The 24,818-nt window shown below is 37.8% G+C and overlaps 1 protein-coding gene across 11 annotated transcripts in view; it reads right to left on the reverse strand.

Moving 5' to 3' along the window:
• LOC129770468 (fat-like cadherin-related tumor suppressor homolog) overlaps positions 1 to 24,818 on the reverse strand; it is a 576,674-nt gene that overhangs the window by 112,082 nt on the left and 439,774 nt on the right. For all 11 annotated transcript variants that reach the window (XM_055773312.1, XM_055773318.1, XM_055773317.1 and 8 more), the window contains 3 exons: positions 11,889 to 11,995; positions 4,314 to 4,521; positions 3,151 to 3,212 (listed from right to left, as the gene is read on the reverse strand). In XM_055773312.1, the coding sequence (XP_055629287.1) occupies positions 3,151 to 3,212; positions 4,314 to 4,521; positions 11,889 to 11,995 (377 nt within the window). The remainder of the gene's footprint in view (positions 1 to 3,150; positions 3,213 to 4,313; positions 4,522 to 11,888; positions 11,996 to 24,818) is intronic.

Raw genomic sequence — 24,818 nt, forward strand, 5'->3', positions numbered from 1 at the left:
AATAACTTTATCGTATCTTTGCTCGTATTGTGGCCGTTTTTCCTTCAGTGCACGACTCAAACGCATCAATCGTCGTCGGTAGAGGTCCCCCGTAATGGTTTCACTTGGTTTTAGCAGCTCATAGTGCACCACACCCGGCTGGTCTCACCAAATAGACAACATAACCTTCTGGCCGGCGAAGTTGATGCATGGCCGGGGTTCTATACGTTGCCCGACTTTTAAGATTGTCGTAATGGACCCACTTTTCACCGCCAGTAACGATTCGATGCAAAAACACTTTTTTTATGTCGTTGGAGTAGTTGTTTGCACGTAAAAAAACGGCTTTCGACGTCTCGTGGTTTCAATTCATACGGTACCCAATGTCCTATCTTTCGGATCATTCCCATTGCTTTTAAACGATCGGATATGGTTTGGTGAGCTACTCCAAGTATATCTGCAAGTTCTTGTTGCGTTTGTGATGGATCTTGATCGAGTACAGTCTCCGATTCTTCATCTTCAAAGTGTTTTGACGGTCCGGAATGAATGTCTTCCAAGTCAAAATTACCACTTTTAAACCGTGCAAACCACGTCTGACATGTTCGCTTAGTTGGAGCATGGTCACCGTAAACTTCCACCAAAATGCGATGACTTTCCACAGCTTTTTTCTTAATATTGAAGTAACGAAGTAACACTCCCCGCAAAAACACTCTCGTTGGTACGAAACTCGACATATTTGAATTGGCAAAAAACTATGTTGCTGGGATATGAAAAGCTGTCCATGTATGTTGGATTCCAGCTAACATGTTGTTAATGATACCCATATTGATACCGCTGAACGAAAGAGCGAACGAACGGTTAAATGAACTGGTTCACATAGATGAACGGTTAGCGAGTGATCTCTAATTTCAAATTTCTAAAAAAAATCTAATTTCATTGTAATGTTTCAGTCATTTCAATGATCATTTCAGTAATTTTATTTCATGGATTGATGAAATTTTTGCGTCAATCGATTTAGCCACTCCACAACATTTTTTTTACTTTATCTTGATGGGAATCATGCGTTCTGATTGCTCGATTCGTACAGCCAAAGTTAATTTCTAGCACATGTTATGGCATCCCAATTTATTACATTAAATGAGCTGAAAAATAACAGAAAATGTTCTACTCCCCAATACATGTATATCATTTGTATGATATATATATATATATATATATATATATATATATATATATATATATATATATATATATATATATATATGCTCTAGCCAATATGAACGAGCGAAACAGGAGACACATTGAAATGAAAACATATGAAAGCTTTTCGTATAGTTTGCCAAATACACGGCCCAGACAGAGAAAGATATATTTTCGTTCATGTTCTTCTTTATCCTCTTAAAAAACACATTTCAACTTCATTTTATGATGAGGTGTAATATTATCACGCTTCTATATAACAGCGCTGGCAGCTATATGGGCAGCGTGTTCATGTGAAATAGCTTTGCATTCCAGCCGGCCTTGGTTCGATCCCCATTGACGTCGTATGAACTTTTTTTTGGCACAATCCCAAATAAAATGAGAAAAGAAAACAGAGAAGAAAAGAGATGTCTGCTCGCATACGTACAAACCATTTTTAAGCTTTAAAAACAGCTCATTATTTGCGCATCAGTACACGAAATGGCATCATTTCTGCCAAAGATGAAACGTTTTCTGACAACGCTAGTTTTTAATCAAAACCAATGTGTCTTGGGTAAATCGGCATTACAAGTTGGGATAAATTTTGTTCCTACTGAAATGTCTTTCCATAACACTGACTTCTAAAATAAGGAGCCTGGGGAAATCAGTATTTCAAATGCAACTGAAAAGTTCAAAACCTTTATGATTCCACACGTTCGTTCATTGCAAATACATGTAAGTTGAAGGAACTCTTGTTCTTACTGAATTGTGTTTCCCTTACACAGACTTCAAAAACGAGGTGCCTGATGAAATCGGCATTGCAAATATATGCAAGTCGGGGCCATTTTTGTATTGCCAGTAAGGTGAACGATACGATTATTTCTAGCAAATAAAATATAAATTTTGAAATTGAGTTCGCGAAATCGATTATTTTAAAAAGTAGAAAGAAACATTGTTCCACAAAGTTGATTAAAATAAATAGAACTACAGTATTGTCGAACTGTGTTTGTCTCTATCTACAGTGATAAAAAAGTTAGATTTTTCATTTAACCTAAAATGTTGGTCACCCTATTTTTGACAACATCAAAATGAGCGCTCTACCATATATAATAACATTATCGAAGTGACAGTTTTTGTCTAGAGAATAAAGATCTTACATAAAGTTGTTTTTAGCGCTTTCTATTCATGTCGCGTTAGGGTTACCATGAAAAAAACGATTTTTTTGTTCTAACTCTTATATCTAATTTTTATCTAATTTCGTTAATTGACTAAAATTTAGTAGGTCCGATAGATTTTGTGCGAGATTTTTTAAAAATTTTCTGTTTTTTCCAATTTTTTTTCGAAAAATCTTAATTTAAACACTATGAGATCTACAAAATATTGGTTAAGTCACCACTCGGTTGTCACACTGGTGGAGTGAGCAAACAATACCCAACAATCAAACAAAACGTTCATTTTCGGGGCTACCTACTCGATATCTAAGAGTTTAACGATGTAGCTCTTCAAACATATCCAAACTCAGCATACAACAGATAGCCTAATGGAATCCTACGTCAACTATGCGGTCGCGTCTCGGATACAATCCTCATGTAATTTTTTTCCTACAGCATTCTGGCATATTTTAGAATAGCTCAAACTACAAAGACACAAAAACGGTGTAGTTAATGGTACAATCAATGGAACTTCGAACTTTTCAGAAGGACACGTTTCCTCTGTGCCCGATTCATGTTTGATGGTTGGCATCTCCGCGAGTATGCGAAGAAAAGGATTAGATCGGAATCATGACGATAATCATTCTAGTTGTGACGAGAAAGAAAAGGGCTGAGCAAAGGATAATGGAATCCATGAATACTAATAGGTGAGTCGTCCCAACTGGCTTAACATTGGTGAAAGTTTTGTATTCACTCCCGTTAACCTGAGATAGCAGATGGGTTGTTCCTCTGCTCATTTGAACTGATGATTACTGTTTATGGAAAATGGGCAATCAATACTTACCTCGAGGATTTGCTCGGGTTGATTTTCCCTATCCAACTTTCTTGCAGTAGTGGTAATCAAACCTGGAATAGAAAATAAACTCGATAATGATACGTGTGGTAAAAAAGAGAAAATGTTATGGTAAACGTTCTCCATTGGTAATGAATTTGTTATGACTACGTGCAATTGAAGCTTGAATCATTGAATCATTTGCATCATGTGTTTGATTTGCTCAGCGATATTTCTATTTGCGTTTCAAGCAATAAATCAAAATTATCACCGAAGAATCAAATTTGATTTTCGATCTAGCCGCCCCATTTCGAAGCTGCGCCATTTAATTATTGAGCCGATTGTGTATGTGGTTTCATGATCGAATCCTGGATATTGATTTCTATTGACGAACTACTTCAAACGTTTATTCAATTATGGTGAGCCCAAATCGAAACACAGAATTGGACCAAATCGTGCACGTCAAGTGCTTGTTTCCAATATGTTAAACCAGGTGATGCTACAATCTACCCCGGCAGAATCGAGGCCGAGTGTTTTGCATAATGAATCGTTGAAAGAACCCTCCTCCCTCGTGCATCGAGAGGCGCACACACTGTCGGTGCAGTGGCGCGCAATTGTTTGCTCCAATATCGATACAGAAACCACAAATGCAACCATAAACTGCAGCGGAACGAAGGCGGAAATGGCGGTGTTGGCTGGGCTTGCAATCAAACATCGAACGACCGCTTCGGGAAGAAAGGCTTGGTTCGGAGGCAGAACTAGGGAAATAAAAACTATCCTTCCTACTCTATTCCCTCCATTTATCCAATCAATCCTTGACTATAGGCTGCACACTAGTGTTGTTACAGTTATCGTGAGGTAGGGAAGCTTGCCTGGTAAGCTTGAAGAACGGGTCACTATGCAACGGTTTTTAGCTGGTAACCGAGCGAAGAGAAAGCTGAAGACCGTAACGAAAGCAGGCGAAGCGACGTCTCGATCAATATTTATAGCTTATTGTTCTGTGGACTTTTATTAGAAAATAATTGAATTTTAAATGCATTTACTCCAGCGTGCTTCGAGTAATTGTGGGCAAACTAAGTAAGGTGGGTGTTGACGTCCGATGGGTTTATTGGAAAGTAGGTGAATTTAGCTTGAAACTTAATTATAACCTCCAGTGCTTGACGCCTTTTGCTTACCGCTACTGCTGTTGATGGCAAAGTATCCTTCCGGGTTGCCCGAGGTGATGCGGTAGGATATCTGCTGCAGTGGATCGATATCGCGATCTTCGGCAATCAGCTGCAGAACTTTCACTCCGTTGGGGCTGCTCTCGGGGACGGACGGATAGTAAACTGCATCCTCCGTGAGCGGCACGTTGTCATTTTCGTTTTGGACTTGGATAAACACCTGGGATGAGAAAGAGATGATTACAAGAAGAGTCATGAATATGTAAGAAGATATAGTTTACATATAGTACAAATTACAATATACAACTTGCGAACTTGATACTTAGACACACATCATAGAAAATCCAATCGGTTCCTAGTTTATACCAGTAACACTGAACAATTTATCCATAGGCATTTCAAATATACTTTCGAAATGATTTCATCCTATAGGGGAACCGCGGGTAATACGAACAGTGGGGGTAATATGGGCAGGTGGTTGATTTGTATAGTTACATTTTGAATTTCAGATTTCTGTTAATGAGAACACCTTCTACATGTTATTCTATAATATTCAAGCCACCCTATGGCAATGAATACTGATCAAAAGTGGAAAACGGAAACAAAAACCGAAAATCATACATGATTTCGCGTGTGGATGTAATTTTAGCTGCTTCGATATTTAGCATTTTGAGTGGTTTAATATCAAAATTCAATTCGCTGAGTAATTTGTGAGATAACAAAGAAGCGATATTAGGTATGTACGGAAAAGTAAATTCATTTTTGAGTGGAAAATTTAAATAATTGAAATAATTGTACTGGTGGGGTAAGACGGACAGTTGCCAGTGAAAAGTCTGATTAATCTATTCCTAAGGAATGCCCGATATCACTTCTAGGTAGATAGGTGGACATTCGTGATGAGTTCAGACCTTGGTTGAATAAAATTATTCCTCTCGCGATCGACAAACCTCTACGCTTCATATATTACATACCTGTCCATATTACTCCCACTACATGTCCATATTAACCGCATCGAAAAAAAAAGTTGTACTTTTCCTTCTGTTTTAATTTCATTTTATTTGGCCAATTAGGTAGAGAAACAGTATATTGAATTGAAAGAAACTGCATCAAAGTTTTGGGAAACATGAGATTCCAAAGATATGATTGAAGTTCTTCTTAACATGTCCGTTTTACCTCCACCTCCCCTACCGAAATGAACTAAATTCGAGGCTCGGGTGATAAGTTCTGAGCCAAGGAAATAGAATTAAATTATTATTTTCTGCTCTTCTTAAGCATTAACACAATCTTGACACTTCTCATGGAATTCCTTTTGAAAATGACTTTAATCTCTATTTTCACTGAGTTTGTCTAACAATACACGCGTTAGGAACCGATGGTTTGTCAGGCAGACAAAAATATCCATAGCCAATTTGTTAACGTTGTAATCATAGCTAGTGAGCAGTTTTTGGGTAAAAATAAACTTTTATGACTTAATCACAAATTGTTCCACTATCATGTAGCACATTATTTCGTTAACCATGTTCTCACGCAATCACTGTTTTAAAAATATAAATTTTTGTGTTGAAGATGAATTGTCATGGAACAACATTGTTTGAAAAAAAGATCAAAAATATTAAGGGAAATGGCAACCTACTATAAATTATGGGCACAGGTCGATTGAAGGGAACGTGGACAGTCTACGAACCGTAGACACCAAAAAGTGATTTTGCATCACTCTAACTTTCTGCGACTTGTTGAACAACCAGTAGAAGTTTTCCTGGAATTTACTGAAACAGGTAAACATTCCCGCCCAATGCTCTGACACTTTCGATTATCACTGGATTCGATCGATGGCACCTGACCCGACTGAGTAGCGCTTTTAAAAGGTATCAACGATAAAATTGCATCACACAAAATTATTATGGGGGTCTTCGTAGCCACATTGGTTGCGCGTTTGCTTACTAAATGATCGATCGTGAGTTCAAAACTCAGGGCCCTCAATTGACCATCTTTGTGTTGCTATAGAATAACTACGTCCACGCAATATTTATCAGCGATGGAGATCAATCTACGGTTGAATGAAGATCGATTCATCCATATAACTACTCTGTTCTGCAAGAAACATCGGGCTGTTGTGCTATTAATAACACAACAATGATTATATCAACTGTCTCTTTTGCTGTTTTTTTGTTTGTTCGATTCAGTTGTGAGTTACAGGGAGTTAAAAATGGAGGTCAACAAAGAGAAAATTCGGTACATTTTACACTTTTGACGTAAGATTACGTCTTTCGGGAACATTGGGAACATTACAAATTGAAAATCGAGTACATCGTGAAAATTGTCCAATTTCAAACGCTTATTACTCAGTCATTTCATGATGGGTTGATGAAATTTTTGCGTCAATCGATTTCGGCACTCCATAACAATATTTTATATTGAAGAGAATAATATATGTCATGAAACTTACTATCGAACAATTGAAAAATGTCAACCCCTATTCTAACGGAAATACTCACTTCTGATTGGTCGAAATTGACGACACATGCGGCGGGTCCCTAACAGAGACATCCAAACCAGGCTGCCAGGGGGAAATCGACATTGCAAATACATGAAAGTAGGGGGAACTTTTGTTCCTACCGAAATGTATTCCCTAACAGAGACATCAACACCAAGCTGCCTGGGGGAAATCGGCATTGCAAATATATGCAAGTCGGTGACATTTTTGTATCGCAACTAAGGTGAGTGATACGATTAACTCTAGCAAATAAAATTTAAATTTGGAATTTTAATGTTGGTTGCTTCGGTAAATTTCAAATAGGATTTTGTGAAAGATTTAGCACAAGTGTAAGTGTACAATTGTATAGGGTAGCAGTTGTGTTAAAAATGACTTGATATAAGAAACGATTTTTTTTTATATTTTATAAATAAAAACCAAGGTGTTGTATTCATTTACACCCGAGGAAAGTTTATAGAGCGAGAAAAATTGGAAAAGTGAAGAGATATTAGAAAAAATGATTTTCCATATGCTCTACATATAGTATCAGGTGTTATTAGTCCAATTAAAATTCGCATTGAGTCGAATAAACACTCAGAATGTAAAAATTATAAAAGATTTTTTTTTCCATTTCAAATAAGTTTTCTCTATATTTAAGTACAGGCAACAGTTTAAAGTTTATATGCGGTTGCTTTTTGTGCGATTTCTCATTTGTGTGACTGTTTAGGTGCGATTTTATGATTTGTGCGATTGGTTTGTGTGATTCAAGACCCGATGTCATAATAAAATCGCACAAAAAGATTCGCACAAACGAGGAATGACGCAAAAAGGGACCGCACAAAAACAGGTTTGCCTGTAACATGTTTCAACTGATGAGAAAATCGATAATTGTGTTCTGTATTGATAATTATCTTATATTACATTGGTGAGCTTTTTTTTCTTTATTTCATCCATACATATCACAGGAGGCATCTCATCTAGGATCACAGAGGACGGTTTTCATTATATCTCGTTCTACTTTTATCTGATACGCACCATCCAACGACTGTTTACCATCCTTCTGTCATCATCACTCGGTAAACACTGGTGGAGTGAACAAACAATACTCAACAACCAAACAAATCGGCCCTTTTCAGGGCCACCAAATCATTATCAAAGAGTTTAACGTTGTAATTCTTCAAACATATCCAAAATCGACAGATAGCCTAACGGAATGCTTCGTCAACTATGCGGTCGTGTCTCGGACACAACCCTCCTGTGACTTTTTCTTTCAAAAAGGTGGAAATACAAGCAAAGGAAATTGCGGAAATTGTGAATGGTGTTTATGATGCTGAAACTGCAATCGTGAAATACGTGCAATTTAATTTATTTTTAAATTATTTTGATTTTTTAATTTTTTTTAGATCTCTACTGTCAACAAATGGACTGTTTTGAAGGTAGCGATTGACCAGAAACGTCCAGAATTGGTCAACAGAAAAGACGTTGTGTTCCATCATGACAACGCAAGGCCACACAATTCCGAGATCTTGAATGGGATGTTTTAATGTATCCACCATATAGTCCGGACCAGGCACCAAGTGATTACCACCTTTTTCTCGAATTGCAAAATTTCCCGATTGATAATAAACTGGGATTAAGATAAGATTGTAAAAATCTAATGCTAGAGTTTGTCGCCAATAAGGACCAAGACTTCTATGATAAAGACATTATGAAGCTACCTTTAGAATGACAACAAATTTTACAACAAAACGGGGTATATTTGGCACATGTTGGACAATCCGAAGCATATTAATTATTTAACTGCATGGCATAATTATTTAAATTGCATGAATATTATTAATTATTCAAATTGCATGAACATCTACTGTCATCTCGAAAAAAAAATGTTTTTGTCAAAAATTGACACTCTGGGAATTTTACATTTGGAATAAACATTTTTCAAACCCCTATTCAGTGTACTTGGGTGATTTTTCGGGTTTCAAAAAGCTCAATTTGTTTTTTTTTTCATTTCAAATATGTTTTCTCTATATTAAAGTACAGTCAAACCTGTTTTTGTGCGGTTGCTTTTTGTGCGATTTCTCATTTGTGTGACTGTTTAGGTGCGATTTTATGATTTGTGCGATTGGTTTGTGTGATTCGAGACCCGATGTCATCAAGAAAGAGTAAAAAATCATAAATCATCCAGAACATCCGCGGAATTGGTCCTGTTTTCTAATGGGACGAAATATGACTATCCCGAGAGGGATATTCCGTCAAATGGAATCGGGAGCAGCACTATCAACATCTCCAATGAAAAACCTAATGATTCTGCTAGTTCTTAAAAAAAGCTTAATTCATGCACTGCAGTAGGAGGTATCGGAGAGCTACAGAGAGCTTCAGGAAGCTAAACTCTGAATTACCGAACCACAATTTCCCCTAGGTTTTGACTAGAAAAAAAATCTAAAAATATTATCTTTACGCATACAGAAGGAATAAACTTATTTAGACAAATTCATTATACCGATCCATGATACTTGCAAAGCTAACACGTCACAGCCTCACTGTTACTGATGCACTGGTCAGTCCAGACTACCTTTTCATAAATGTACCCTGACAGCACATATGCTTGAGATCGCTTGATATCTGTAGTGGAAATTAGCTACGATGTTCCCGATCCCTAAATAAAGACGATAAACGAAATATTGATTACTACAGAGCGGTCCCATGTCTTCAAGCTGTGAACTTTTTGAATTGATCGTTATGGATCCAGTGTCCTCATTCTTGAAATTCTAATGTCGAACCGGCTCAACGAAAATTCGAAAGTAGGAATGTGCTAGTAGCAACCTACTAAGGTGACAGTGCACGATCGACAAACACATTTGAAAATTTAATAATGAATTTTCGAACATTCTTTAGCATTCTTTAGGGTAGGTTTCAAACATCGAGAACGAACAAATCGTCAACTGGAGAAGCCAGCTCCCTGATGAATTTGAGAGATTCAATATGATCCGCTATTAAATCCGAGTCGCTTGTACAGTCCGGTGGAAAATAGACAACACAGATGAATAGCATCCGGCTGTTCAAACGTATTTCAACACAAATCTGTTCCACCATACGTCATGCAGAATTATCGAAGCACGAGCTTTGAGATTGCACCGGGCACCTCCTCTAGTAGCTTTCGACAGTTGAAAGGAAATCTACGGCAGTGAAAAACTTCGTAATACAAGCCAAAGGTTTGACAAGAGAGCTCTGTCGACAAGATTTGTCTCACAGGAATCGATTGTGCCGTATGAACTCACACATTGTAAACAATACATCTGAACATTTTTTCACTTAAAATTTTAATGTATCAAACCCAAAGGCTCAAAAGCTTGAACGATTTGTGTGCAATGTAATTTTGTCGCGAATCCCTTCCATTCACACACATTAAAATGAAAAAAAAAATAGCTGAGAATTTGATAGTCTCAAGAGATGTGTCGTTCGTTCGACCTGAAATTCAAGTAGGGAAGGTGGGGGTAAAACGGACATGTTAAGAAGAACTTTAATTATATTTTTGGAAACTCATGTTTCCCAAAATTTCGATGCTGGTTCTTGCAATTCAATATACTGTTACTCTACCTAATTGGCCAAATATATTACATAAAAGAGCTTTTCAATGTTTTTTACTGAAATTAAAGCAGACCGAAAAGTAAAACATTTTTTTCGATGCGGGTAATATGGACATATAGTGGGGGTAATATGGACAGGTTTCTAATGTATGAAGTGTAGAGGTTTATCGATCGCGAGAGGAATAATTTTAATCAACCAAGGACTGAACTCATCACAAATGTCCGTTGAAAAATGAAAAAAATCGAATAAATCCACCTAGAAGTGATATCGCGCTTTTTAGCAGTATAAACGAACATACCCTCAACTATTTTGCTCCGGGAGGCGATCTGGCGTTGTGGTAACATTCATGCCTCTCAGGCTAAAGGTAACGAGTTCAATTCTCACTCCCGACAGTCTTCCAAAAATGGAAGGAAAAAGTGACGAACCAGCCAAAAGTGTTGAAAATCACTATAATACAGAAAAAAAACTATTTTGCTTTTGGTTCCAGTCAGCTTCTAAACAGTCCACATTTGGCGATTTGGTGTTCATTTATAGACGCAGGGCATTCCTTAGGAGCATACTAAACAGACTTTTCACAGTCTATCTCACTCCCACTGGCAACTGTCCGTTTTACCCCACCAGTACAATTATTCCAATTATTTAAATTTTCCACTCAAAAATGAATTTACTTTTCCGTACATACCTAATATCGCTTCTCTGTTAACTCACAAACCGAAATATAACCATCAGCGAATTGAATTTTGATATTAAACCACTCAAAATGCTTAATATCGAAGCAGCTAAAATTACATCCACACGCGGAATCATGTATGATTTTCGGTTTTTGTTTCTCTTATACACTTTTTATCAGTATTCATTGCCATAGGGTGGCTTAAATATTATAGAATAACATTCAGATGATGTTCTCATTAACAGGAATCTGAAATTCAAACAAATATCAAACAATATACAAATCAACCACCTGTTCATATTACCCCCACTGTCCGTATTACCCGCGGTCCAGCTGTTTCAAAATTCTTTTGTATGAATCACTCTTCATAACGATTTTTTTTATAATGAATCGTTCACGCTGTGAAATTCGACTTGATGTGATCGATTGTAAAGTGCACCCGTGGCCGAGTGGTTAGCGTCTCACATTATCATGCCGGGTGTTCGGGTTCGATTCCCGTTCTGGCCGGAGGATTTTTCGTCAAAGAAATTTCCTTCGACTTGCACTGTGATCACGCGTATTCACGAGCTTACCCCTCGGAATACATTCAAGGCGTGTTATTTGGCTTAAGAAATCTCAACTAAGTATTAACAAATGACGCTAGTTAATGCATACGTTGAGACGGCAAAAAATCCACAAGGAACGTTAACGCCATTCAAGAAGAAGAAGTGATCCATTGTAACCGACCAAGTGGGACTTGCAAATTAGAATTGGACCCCCCTAAAGTGAATGGGGGAGGTTGAGTACACATTTGACATTTGTACCAACTCTGTTTTCAATGCGAAAACCGTCGACACTAGATGTATAATCTTATTACCTGAACGCAGGAGTGAAGAGGAACCACCGCTTGATCCTGAGCGCATACTGTCAGCCAATAATTCGGTTTGGATTCCAAATCGAGCGAGGCGAGTGTCCGGATGAGACCTGCGGATTAGATATGAAGAGAAAAAAATAGATTCCATTTAATCATGCTGCTATCTGTTATATATTTGGTCGGTGTTAAGTCAGAGGGGACCTGTCGCAAAATTGAAAATTTCGAATTATTGATTACATTTGGTTAAGCATTATGTAAGCTACATACCACATTCATCAAATTTGGAAAATCACACATACAGCAGGAATAATTGATCGAAATTGTTATGATTGATCAATGAAAACCCCTCATAGTATGCAGTCAGAGCGGACCATGTATCATTTACTATGGCGAAATGGCTCTATATAATGTGTAGACAGAGTGGACCATGTATCAATCATTCGAATATTGAATTTAAACAATTTTCAAGCGCCAAATTCAAACCAACAAAACTTTTTCCTGAAGCTAATCTTGTTGAAATGTGCTTGAACCCGTTATTTAAAATGTGCACATTGAGAGTATATTAAAAAATAAAATTTTTTTGTATAAATTATCGCAATTTACATGCTCTGTTAACTGTTCTATTTAGAAACATGTCAAGAATATGTCAAATGTGAGAATTTACACACAAAAATGTAACGAGCAAAATTTTTTTTTTTCAGGAGTCTTCATATAAAAATAACTTATATTCCAAAAACTATAAAAGATAGAAGGTTGATGTTTTCGATAAAAGTTTACATTTTAACAAGATCCAAAACATTGTCGAATACAGTATATCGTTATCATGACTTTAAAGAAAATTAGGATAAGTTGCATTTTTTTCATAAAAAAACATGAAAAAGTTGTTCGAAAAACTTTTTTCCTGTAAAAGTGCCCATCTTCCGATGTATGTACGACTTGTTGGAGTTGTAAGGGCTAATCATATATATATATATATATATATATATATATATATATATATATATATATATATATATATATATATATATATATATATATATATATATATATATATATATATATATATATATATATATATATATATATATATATATATATATATATATATATATATATATATATATATATATATATATATATATATATATATATATATATATATATATATATATATTGGGAATTTTAAAAAAAATACGTTTTTAAGAAAAATGAATTTTAATTTTTTAAATAACTTTTTTTGTCAGCGAAATTTTTTTCCAAAAAATTTTTGGTATTTTTTATGAAAATTTACATAATTTCCTACATTTCATCCTTTGACCAGAATTTTGTAGGTATCATAGTTTTTAAGCTATAAATTTCTGTAAAAAAATGAAAATAAAAATAAGAAAAATAAGAAATTGGCTTTTCCAAAAAGTAGTCTAATTATTTTTCGAATATTTCAAGTATGCAAAGTTGCTTTAATGACCCATGTCTTTACGCCCACAACGTTTCACTGCTGTCTGAGATGGTGCTGCCAACGGTCAGTCGAGTTGGCATGAAATTCGTCAATGATTTTGCGGACCATCGGTTAACTTTGAAAAATCATTACTCAAAAACGAAAAAAAAGCCTCTCTGGTTTCGACATATGTTATGTGAAAAACACTCATTAAACATCGTGTCGGTAGCTTTTTTTAAAAATGAAAGTATGCAGTCTAGATTCAGAAAAAATATGTGTAGGCATAAGAGTGCCAATGGATGTATGGGAAAAAGTGACCTTCGAATTTTCAAAGAGAACTTGATTAAAAATGTTGATTTTCACAAAAAAATACCCTCTTTTTGGGTGGACCACAAACGGGGATCTACTTCAATAATTCCGTGTTCAAAACAGAGAAGCAGCTGATCGCCAAAAGCACAAAAGAGCTGAAGAGTTCCAGAATATCAGAAGCGCTGGATTAAAAGGACAGCTTCTTAAGGGGAGTACTTTGAAGGGAATCAAGATCCTATAGATGAATAAATGAAGCAATTGTGTTGTTCTACCAGTCACACTCTCGTTGCTAGACCATCTTATACGCTTTCTGTGTCACTCATCGACAGATCAGTATGTCTAGTTTGCACGTTTTAATGTCCGTGGTTGCGAGTAATTCTGAGTTGAACTCTCCATGTGAACTCTTTTGAAATTTTTGAACCAAGTCACTGGCGACTACTCTCTTGTTGTAATACGTTGTGTTAAAGTCAATCCTCACTAATGTAATAAATCTGAGAGTACACAACAGGCTGCAGCAACTTTACCTCGTTATATTCATGATAGACTTGGGAAACACTCCGAAAGAAAATGGTTCCTGGTTGAAGATCCGTACCTCCAACTCAACCAACTGAAAACAACGAGACAACATCGCTAAAGTTCCGAACAACTAATTATACAAAAAGTTAGGTACCCGATAGTGCTCGAAAAATGGATCAAACGTTTCCCGAATACTTTTCATACAATTGTAAGGTGACTATCGGAATGATTCATATTAGAGAACGTTTTTGACTCGAATCACACAATATTAATGTTTAGCCATTTTCTTATTGATGCACATCGAGCAAATGCTTATCCCATTTCAACTCGAAGAGGAATACATTTACGTGTATTCATATTCGGACAGCCATGAGAGCCATTCTTGCTCTACACGAACGATGCCGTCTGTATGATCCGTAGAGAAATGGTTTGGCTTATCAATCGCCATCCCATAGTAAGCCCCTTGCGAGAAGCGAAACGATTGATGTTACAGCATTTCTATTGCCCGTCAAGCTGCTCTCATTCATGAGTTTAACTTGTAACAACCAATGCACACAGGTACGGCTGACATATTCCAGAACACCACTGTTGACTGAATGTTCACAAGCTAGCTAGAGGCTAGTCGACATGTACGAATATACATGCTGGGCTGCACCGATCCCTACAATGAATAGCTGATAAATAGGTCTACAGTCCCCATGCAAATGCTACTCGTATGATTCCGGCCGACTATTGCAAATCTACAGCGAATGGGCGTTATCCATTGCATACATGTGTATACACCTTTAGGCGTACGGACGGACCCCTGAATGCACTCCACGCTGGGCTAAAGGTAGAATAAATGAATGCACACACATTCACACTGACACACGATGTTTTGCATGAAACTTCCAACCATTTTACAACATTCTCAACCGGACACTCAAAAGTGAAACACTTTTAAGTTTGAATTCCTTGATACGGCTAATTACGGCCGCCCCTGCTCTGTTGGACCGACAAATACGGATTGTTATTTCTTTTAAGTGGCCCAGGAGAGAACGCAACCACTTCAAAATACCGGATACATTCACATTTGGTGTGCCGATACGATCCGTGCGATTCCAACGATGATGGCATTTCATATATAGAAAGGAGCCCTGTTTTTCCAATATTTCAATGTGCCGGGACTGAATGGCTATTTGGTTCGAGATAGAGCAGCAGTTGCCTATGGGGAAATCACATTGCGCTCTGTTACATAACACAAGGCGGTGGTTCACCTCGTATTGTTCCCTCCCAGGCAGTGGGACGTTTCTTCCACCTGGAGTGAAATTAGATGAAATTTCATGGCATAACAGGCGCCTAGGCGTTATTCCATGAAATTGAGCACCCGTGTAGTGTGGTGTGGTTCCAAAACCGGTAGCGAAAACAACAACAAAAAACTATAGCTCGCTACCTGTAACCAACCACTGGTTCGTTGGTGAGGAAATAGTGGTGGAGGCTACATGTTTGCTTTTTGCAGACCGAAGCGCCAACAGCAGCGGGTCCTGAGAGAAAATGTTACATTTTCGACATTACAGCCGTTGGATGCTTTATTCATGCCGCCCATAAATTATTGTTATTACCCAATTTTACTATGATCTGATATTTGGTAGAGGGAACAGGGACAAGGGAGCGAGACAGACGAGGTACCTTAAAAAACGAGCCATCAAATTTTGGCATCTTCCATGAATGTGCGAGTGTGGGTTTCTATAGAATAAATTGCTACTAATAAGCCGGATTGTCTGACATTTACCTTCCATTTGTATCGTAAATTTTGCAGGGAACTCAGTGTAATGTGCGGTGTGATGTGAGAGTAAGATATTCAGAGGGTGATTACTTTAAATTGAGGAGTTATGTATTGGCAATAACGGGTTTTGTTTATAAAGTATTGGGTTGTGTTTTTAGGATGAAATCGTCAGCATCGGTTGTATAGGTAGGTATAAATTTATTCAATTACATATGCATTACATGGTTTCACAATTTATCGCCATCATTCACGTAACTTCAAAATTAGGTCATTCCAGAACATGTTCAATTCTATGCTGTACAAAGAGACGGAGCTCTTACTCTTAAGAAAAAATTGCAGGGACATTAAAGGTGATAATCTGAAGTTGTAGTATATGGTGAATAAGGCGATTGGAGTGACTCATCCCAGTCAGACTCCAAAAGATCTTGCTGGGTTACCAAAATGACATGAGGTCTGACATTGTTCTGGTGGAACACGACGCATTCTTTATTGGCTAATTCTAAACATTTGTCCTGGTCGCTGCGTTTAAGTCGTCCAGTTGCGAGCAGTACTTGTCAGAATTGAGGGGCTTACGATGAAAGGGGTGTAAGTGATTTGGTCGATTTTATACATCGACTCTCTCTTTTGGTCATAATTTAGCTGCAAATACATTCCCAGCTGTATATGACAATGTGGAAGATAGGTCAGAACCTCATCTATCGGATTCTATAGCAAACTTAAATTGGAACGTTTTTGCAGTTGAATTAGTAACTAAATAAAAAGTTGATGAAGAGAAATCACACCCCTAGCATTCTGAGCCAATTTATAGATTGGCAGCTTGGTAGAAGCTCAAAATACAGAACGCATTTCCAATTACAGCAGACATAGAGCTTGACTATTTTTTTCGGATGAATACCTGTTTTATGATAGCCAATAGTGGATTATTTCGCCTTCTGTAAGATATTATTCGCTCAAACTTGTTGTATGTTTTTTATTTATTTATTTTGTGTTCAGTCTTCGATGGACTCGTACAGACTAATCATAACTTAAGCTAATAATAAAAACATTGTCGGGTGATATGAAAATCGAATTGATCACAAACAACACTAAAGGCCTTAAGACAGGAACAGAGAGAGCTGTTGAATCCATAATTAGTCCTGTGTCTAGGAATGGCGATCAAAGCAGAGTGTCGCAGCTGTCGCGGGGGTACGGTAAATGATATTTCTTGTAGAAGATCAGGACAGTCAATGTTATTCGTCAGGACGTCAAATATGAAGAGCCGCTGTAGTCTCAACCTTCTTACCGACAGGAGCTCAAGATTGATCAGACGGCAACGATCTTGGTAATCAGGAAGGTTTAAGGGATCATTCCATGGCAGGTTCCGAAGTGCGAATCGTAAAAACAGCTTTTGGATACGCTCGATTCGTATTATCTGGTACGCGTGGTAAGGTGCCCAAACCGGAACAGCGTATTCTAAGATGCTACGTACTAATGCGCAAAAAAGCGATTTGAGTGCATACACATCAGTTAGCTGAGCAGCATTACGGCGAATAAAACCAAGCACGGAGAAGGCTTTTACCGTAGTAATGGAAACGTGCTCGTGAGATCGAAGTTTACAATCCATTATCACTCCCAAGTCGCGAATAGACTGTACGCGTTCCACAGAAGCACTGTCGATCCGATATTGGTGTGAGGATGAAGATCGACTGCGGCTAAAAGTGATCACTTTGCATTTGTTTATGTTCACACTCATACCATTCTCGTTGCACCAGTTCAGGACGATGTTGATGTCGGTTTGCAATAAAAAAGAGTCAATTGGAGATGCGATGACACGAAAAATCTTGAGGTCATCGGCAAAAAGCCGCTTTTCGGAGGATATACGGAGACAGACATCGTTGAAGTGGACAAATATCAAAGGGCCCAGCACACTCCCTTGCGGTACGCCAGACGGTATGTTGAATGTGCTGGATCGTGATGAGTTGAGCTGTACAAATGCCTTTCGATCCGTTAGATACGACAATGGCCAGTCCGCAATCCAAGTCGGAAAACCTATGTGTTGCAATTTATGCACTGCGTAAGCGTGTGGTACCGTGTAGAAGGCTTTCGAAAAGTCGATATAAACAGAGTCTACTTGATTTCGCCGTTCGATCCTACGAAACAGAAACTTGGAGTAGCACATTAAGTTGGACACAGTGGAACGATGTGGTATGAATCCGTGTTGATGATCTGAGATAAACGGCAGTGTTGCGTTTAGTATGACGTTATGCATCAGAGATTCAAAAACCTTTCCCAAGCAACTGAGAATCGAAATTCCACGATAGTTGACGACATTGTACAAACTGCCAGATTTGTAAACTGGAATCAAAGAAGCGGTTTTCCATAAACTCGGGAAGCATCTCTGTTCAATTGAGCTGTTGAATAGCATCGTCAAGTGAACCGCCAACGATGCCGCACATTTTTTAACTAACAACGGCGGCAGAGCATCCACCCCGGCTCCTTTTGAAGCATCCAGTTTAACCAGTGCACCGAGTACTTCTTCGTTGGAAAAGCTGAAGATCGGAAGGTGGATATTATGAGTTGGTACGTTGTTGAAACATCCCGGCCGAGGTACAGGTGAAGTAGAACAAAACACACTTTGGAAGAAGTCAGAAAAAAGGTTGGCGGCTTCGTCAGCTGTATTGGCTGTGGAGTCATTGTAGACCACATTGATTGGCACGAGGTTGGTAGCCCTTTGTCCTTTAACGTACCTCCAGAACATCGATGGGTTTTGTTTCAAGTTAGATTCCAGTCTGCATATATATTGTTGATAACTGGAAGTGTGTAATTCGTTGTATGATGATTCAATTTGACGCAACCAGTCTCTATTCACATCTGATCTGAGAGCAAAGAATCGTTTACGTGCTTTCCTTAGTCGGTTACGCAAGTTGCGCAGCTCAGCTGTCCACCAAGGTTTCCTGCTAACGCTGCTTAAGTTACGACGACGGCGCGGGACATTTGAGCGAATAATTTCGTTAAGTTTGTCGTAGAACAGAACAACATTTGCGTCAACAGACCGTTTGTTAAGCAAATGCTGCCAGTCGATGGACGAAAACGCGACGTTCAGCGAATCAAAATTGCATCGCCTGAAGTCCATGTCGTTCTCATTCGAAGCTGGGAAGATTTGGTGGCAAGTGACCGAGCTTTGTAAGTCCACGAGCAGGATGAATGGAGGGTGATGTGCGTCAATGGGCAGCAGTGGTAGTGGTGGCTGGAATACCTCAGTGATATCCGGAGAACTCGTGAAGGCTAAATCCAGAAGCCTGTTGTTCGAATTGACATGCGAATTCACTTGAACCAAGCCACACGACGAGATGGGATCAGCTAGATTTGTCGTAAATGATCTATTTATCATGAACCGGTCACGATTTGTTTCGAAAACTGATTTGTTATGTTTAAAAATTTCAGTTTTCGAAAAAAAAAATTTAAAAAAACTGGTGGACCCGGCTAACGTTGTCCCGCCTTAAAATGTTTTTTGAGTTTTCTGTCCCGAAATGGTTTTTTCTCGTACATTCGCTATCAGAACAGACGGATGCCCTTTCGAATACCAATTGATGATTTTTGATTTTTTTTTTACCAAGACGCTTTTCGAATTCAATTGAATTTAACATCTTTTATTTATACAACCAAACAACAATGAAATAAATTTGATGAAATTTGAGCTGGGATTGATTTGTGCGGTGAATTATTTTCGTGTTTTGCGACTGTGTGAACAAATCTGCGAATTCTGATTGGTGGCCGAAAATGTAATGTCCAATATTGAAGAAATAATTCGAATTCGAATCCTCGAAGGAATATTATCTAATCCGCAATACCGATTTTCGTCAAAAAGTACAGATAGGTACAGAGGGGGAATTCGCCCAAGCCGTCGTAGAGTATAGACGTATTTTCAGTTCGCTCCGGGTTTAGTTTCATTCTGTTTTTTTTTTTCTCTTGATGCGTCGGTAGTGAGGTGATAAAGCGTTATTTCCTAATCGATCCGAAAATGTTTGAATAGAAAGATCGATTATAAATGTTTCTATTAGCTTTTTATTAAAGAAAGTGAAGAGGACTGCAGCGATAGGAAGAGCTAAAGTTTTGAATTTCAGTGTTCTAGGTGCTCATTTGTTCTTATTTCGTGCATAGAGATGCGCAGCTAAGTATGTGTGTGTAGTGCACAGCAGCTTATTGTGAGAATGTTAGACTGCATCAGAGAATAACACCTGCATATGCTCTATATGTAGTATGTGCTTTGTATCGATGTGTAAAACTTGATGTATGGAGAATGTGTTTGTGTGTGTATTTTGTAATCTAGTTTTGTGAATACGATCTCGTTCTCGCTGGTTTTCTATACAGTGAAACCTGTTTTTGTGCGATTTTATGTTCTTGTGCGGTGTATGAAAAGAAGCATATTTGACGAAGTTATCGTCCATTTAGTTTTTTTCTATGGTTTATATGCATTTCAGTGCGAAAAAAGCATATTTGCGTCACAATTATCCACTTCTGAAATCATTCCCCTCCTCTCATCAAATGCTCAAATGTTTCAAATGTTTTTCTAAGTTTTTGCATGACATAATTTCTAACAGCAATACGTTTCGACATGCAACTAAAAGCACAAAATAGCGACGCGCAACCGAAAAGGCAAAGTGTCCCATCGCAATGAGGGAAACAAAAGGAAATCAAACGGTGAACGGCGTGGATTTGAGTTATTTTCTTGGGGGAAACTTTTTTTATGCGGTCTCTATCTACCACACAAAAAGTTTTTTTTTTCAAAATGTGTACCGAACACGATTTTTTAAAAGTGGCTGATGAAGTTTTACACGATTTTTTCTATGCGATTTTTTTGTGCGGTTCCTATCCCCGCACACGGGGAAAATTTTGTTTAGATTGTTTTTTTATGAAAAATAAAATAATTCTAGGAGGTTGTGCAGAGAATATGTGGTGATTCTCAAATTTTCATGGGATGTCTGGGTTTGTTCCTTGTTGCATGGTATTGGACCCATATTGTTTCTTGTTTTTTTCATTGGGGTATCCATTTCCTTTTCAGGGTGGTCCGGGGGGCTTTTTCCAAAGATTGGTGTAATATGTCGGTCATCTGAGTACAATGGTGAGTTTTTGATGGGAGTCATTTTTTGAGGGAGGTGAGGCGTTTGATTTTTCGGACCACACTGGAATTGAGATCGGTGCCCGAGTGCGGGATAGAGGGGGGTGAGTCTGATGTTTCGCGGTTTTTAGCGGAACTGCCACTTTTCACGGGAGTCTGGGGGCCGTTGTGTCGGTTTGGCGTGGAATGGCTGAATATCTACTTTATTTTTGTATTTGATTTACTAAGTTGTGGTATGGTGGTAAAAGTTTTGTTTTCAAAATTGGAAAAAATCAATGAAAATTTCCATGGATTTTTGTTTTGTTCGATGATGTTAAAACTTTTATAGACAATTTTCTATTAATTCTACTTCCATTATTGTTCTCGATTTTTCGTGTGCTCGCTTGTGTTAGTCTGCATCTATTGATAAAATAAGATAAAGTTATGTGTTCATTTTCAGTTATACAGGGTTTTCCATTTCGGGCTTCCGAAAGTATACAGCCCTGCGCTGACAACCGTTTGACATAGCTGTCAACCAAAGCGTCATATCGTTAGTTGAATGTCTGCCATTTTACAATATGGATCGTTTTAGCATCGCACAACGTGTTAATTTTGTTAAATTATACTGTAAAAATGATGAAAAACCGGCAAATGTTTTTCGAGCATTACGGACGGATTTTGGTCGTCATGGACGGCCTACAGAGCACACAATCGCTAATGTAGTGCGTAAATTCGAACAAACAGGATCCGTAGCAGATATTGTGAAACCTGTGCATCATCGTAATGTGCGTTCGGCCGAAAATATTGCTGCTGATGCTGCCAGTGTGGAGGATGACCCGAATGTTTCGATTCCACGGCGTGCTCAGCAATTGGGCTTGTCAAACACATCATTGTGGCGAATTTTGCATTTGGACTTGCACCTACATCCATATAAAGTCCAACTGGTACAAAAATTAGAGCGTGGTGATCATGGAATGCGTCGGGCATACGTCGATTGGGTGAACGAACAACAGCAGCAAAATGCTGAATTTTCGCATAAATTTTACACATTTAGAGCTTAAATTTGCACATTTAGAGATCGGTGGCTATGTGAACACCCAAAATTTCCGTATATGGGGCTCAGAAAATCCACACGTGATTGTTGAGAGGCCATTGCATCCGCCAAAAGTCACTGTTTGGTGCGCATTATGGTCTGGTGGAGTCATCAGGCCGTATTTCTTTGAAAATGAGGACGGCGAGACGGTAACTGTGAATGGTGAGCGCTATGGCCGCATGTTAACCGATTTTTTTTGCCACAAATTGAAGATATGGATACGGATGACATGTGGTTTCAGCAGGACGGCGCCATGTGCCACACAACACGACCGAAAATGGCCATATTGCGAACGAAATTTGAGAGACGCATAATTTCGCGTTTTGGTGATGCCAATTGGCCGTCCAGATCATGCGATTTGAACCCGCTAGACTTTTTTTGTGGGGTTATGCGAAAGACCGTGTCTATGCCAACTCTCCGCAAACTCTTGAACATTTGAAAGACAACATTCGTGAAGTTATGACCGAGATACCGCCCCATATGTGCCGAAAAGTAATCGAAAATTACCTGTTCCGGATCAAGGTGTGCGAGGAAGCCCTAGGTGGACATTTGAATGATGTTGTATTTCACACATAATGGCATAAACCAAACTTTAATTTGAAATAAAAGTTTCATCGAAATTCAAATTCTAAGTGTGTTTTATTTCAATTTACTTTCGGAATTTAAAGTTGGAAAACCTTGTACATGTGATACATGAGTCGGCACAATAAATAACGAAATATATCGCCGGCCTAGTTAATTTTAGGAGATTTTTTTATGTTACCTTGTCAATTTTCCCAACACTAATTTTTTGCCATCGTGATTGAAGTTCAATGAAGAGTATGCATGTTAAATATTGCAATATATCCCCGATCCGATTAACTTTAGAAGAGTTTTCTCCCAAGAACAACTTTGTGCTGTCGCGATTGTAGTTCGATACGATATAAATAAGGCAATATGTCGCCGGTTCGATTAACTTTAGAGGTTACCTTGTCAGCTAATTTTCTGCTGTCGCGATTAGAGCTCGATGGAGGAAACGCATGATAAATAAAGAAATATATCGCCAGTCCGATTGGGTCCGACATGGAGTTTTCTTAGTTAGGTAGCCCAAAGAAAACTCTCTGTCGTTGTGTTTATAGTTCGATGGAAATGCTCACGATAAATAATATATGAATGTTATGAAGCATTCGATTTTCGGAATTGCGTTTTTCCGAGTGGTCGATAGTTCGCGTTTACATAATCACATCACTTACCTCAGTGAATCCTGATTTTTATCTCTCCCTACTAACAACTATCCCTCCCATGATCAACGCTGGGGAACCACGCTATAGAGGCGACCCTTTTGGCCTTCGGGCGGCGAATATCATACTAACATTCCTTCCCTTCCCCTGGTGACATGTTTTTGGAAGAAAAAGTACAGATGAGAAAGATTTTTAACCCCTCTTCTCACCGGGTTCACCGTAATTTTCACTTCAATCCACTTAAGTTTTAAGTTTTTAGTCGGAAATGAGAACAACCATAGAAATGTTTCGTGCCCCTCAAAGCCTCAACATGTCAAATTTGGCACAATTTGCTTGACTAGTTCCCTAGTTGTTCGTATGAACAAGAAAAAAACACTTTCCTATAGCAATTGCTTAAGCTGAAATATTGATTTCAGATGAATTTTATGTTTACACAATGAAGAAAAAGAATCTTACAAAATTCAGTATTGCTTGATTGCTTCTTGTGTGCACGGTAAACTAGCTCTACTTTCACTACAAGCGTGAGATCTCATTATCCCCATGCCGTTAAACATATTGTTTTTTTTAAGTTCAACTTACAACCAATATGATGATTATATATTCCGGAATTCACCAACTTAACATTAAATATGAATATGCGACAATTGTTAATATTTGTAGACTAGCGATAATTCACTGCTTGGGAATTAACCAATTCAATTTAACTCTTGCGGGATTGTTTCACACACTTCATGAAGTTTGTTCTTATTTATTTCTGTTTCTTCATCTTCTTGTCTTCAACCGTCATTTTTCCTGTCACCTACATAACTCACTTTTTGGCAGGGTCTGTTACCGATGTTTTTGCAGTGAACAGGGTGACCAGTGATTCCAGGAGTCACGACAACACTAATTATGTAGAGATTAAAGTTTCATTTGTATGGTAGGCCCACCTTAAAAAGGAGGGAGAAGTGAAAGGAGACGCAAATATGCTTTTTTCGCACTGAAATGCATCTAAACCATCGAAAAAAACCTAAATGGACGATTACTTCGTCAAATATGCTTTTTTCATCTATCACAAAGAAAAAAATCGCACAAAAAAAAACGCACAAGAACAGAAAATCGCACAAAAAAGACTGCACAATAATTGTACCTAGTAGTTGTAGTTTCTCTCAGTCAAATCTTAAAAATAAAAAAAATAGTTTTTCTAAGAAAACTGGTCTAGACAAAGAATAGAATTGACTATTCACATCGAAGTTAATAGAATAACATATTCTTAAATTTCATTTTGTGTTTTGAATTTATTTTACGTTAAAAATATGTTTAAGTTTGATCAATTTTACTTAACGAAAAAAATATATTTGTGTAATCCTTCAAAAGAGTTATGTATGTCCGGAATTCATCATCTAGATTTCCTGTGTTGTATTATACAATCTGTGTTCTAACAGAGCATCTCATAATTCTCTACTCTTCGATGCATCTAAAAAAATCCATTACAATTGTACACTGCTTATACACCCGTATACATGTCAACACCCATTT

Source organism: Toxorhynchites rutilus, chromosome 2, assembly GCF_029784135.1.
Source record: "Toxorhynchites rutilus septentrionalis strain SRP chromosome 2, ASM2978413v1, whole genome shotgun sequence".
Taxonomy (NCBI): Eukaryota; Metazoa; Arthropoda; class Insecta; order Diptera; family Culicidae; genus Toxorhynchites; species Toxorhynchites rutilus.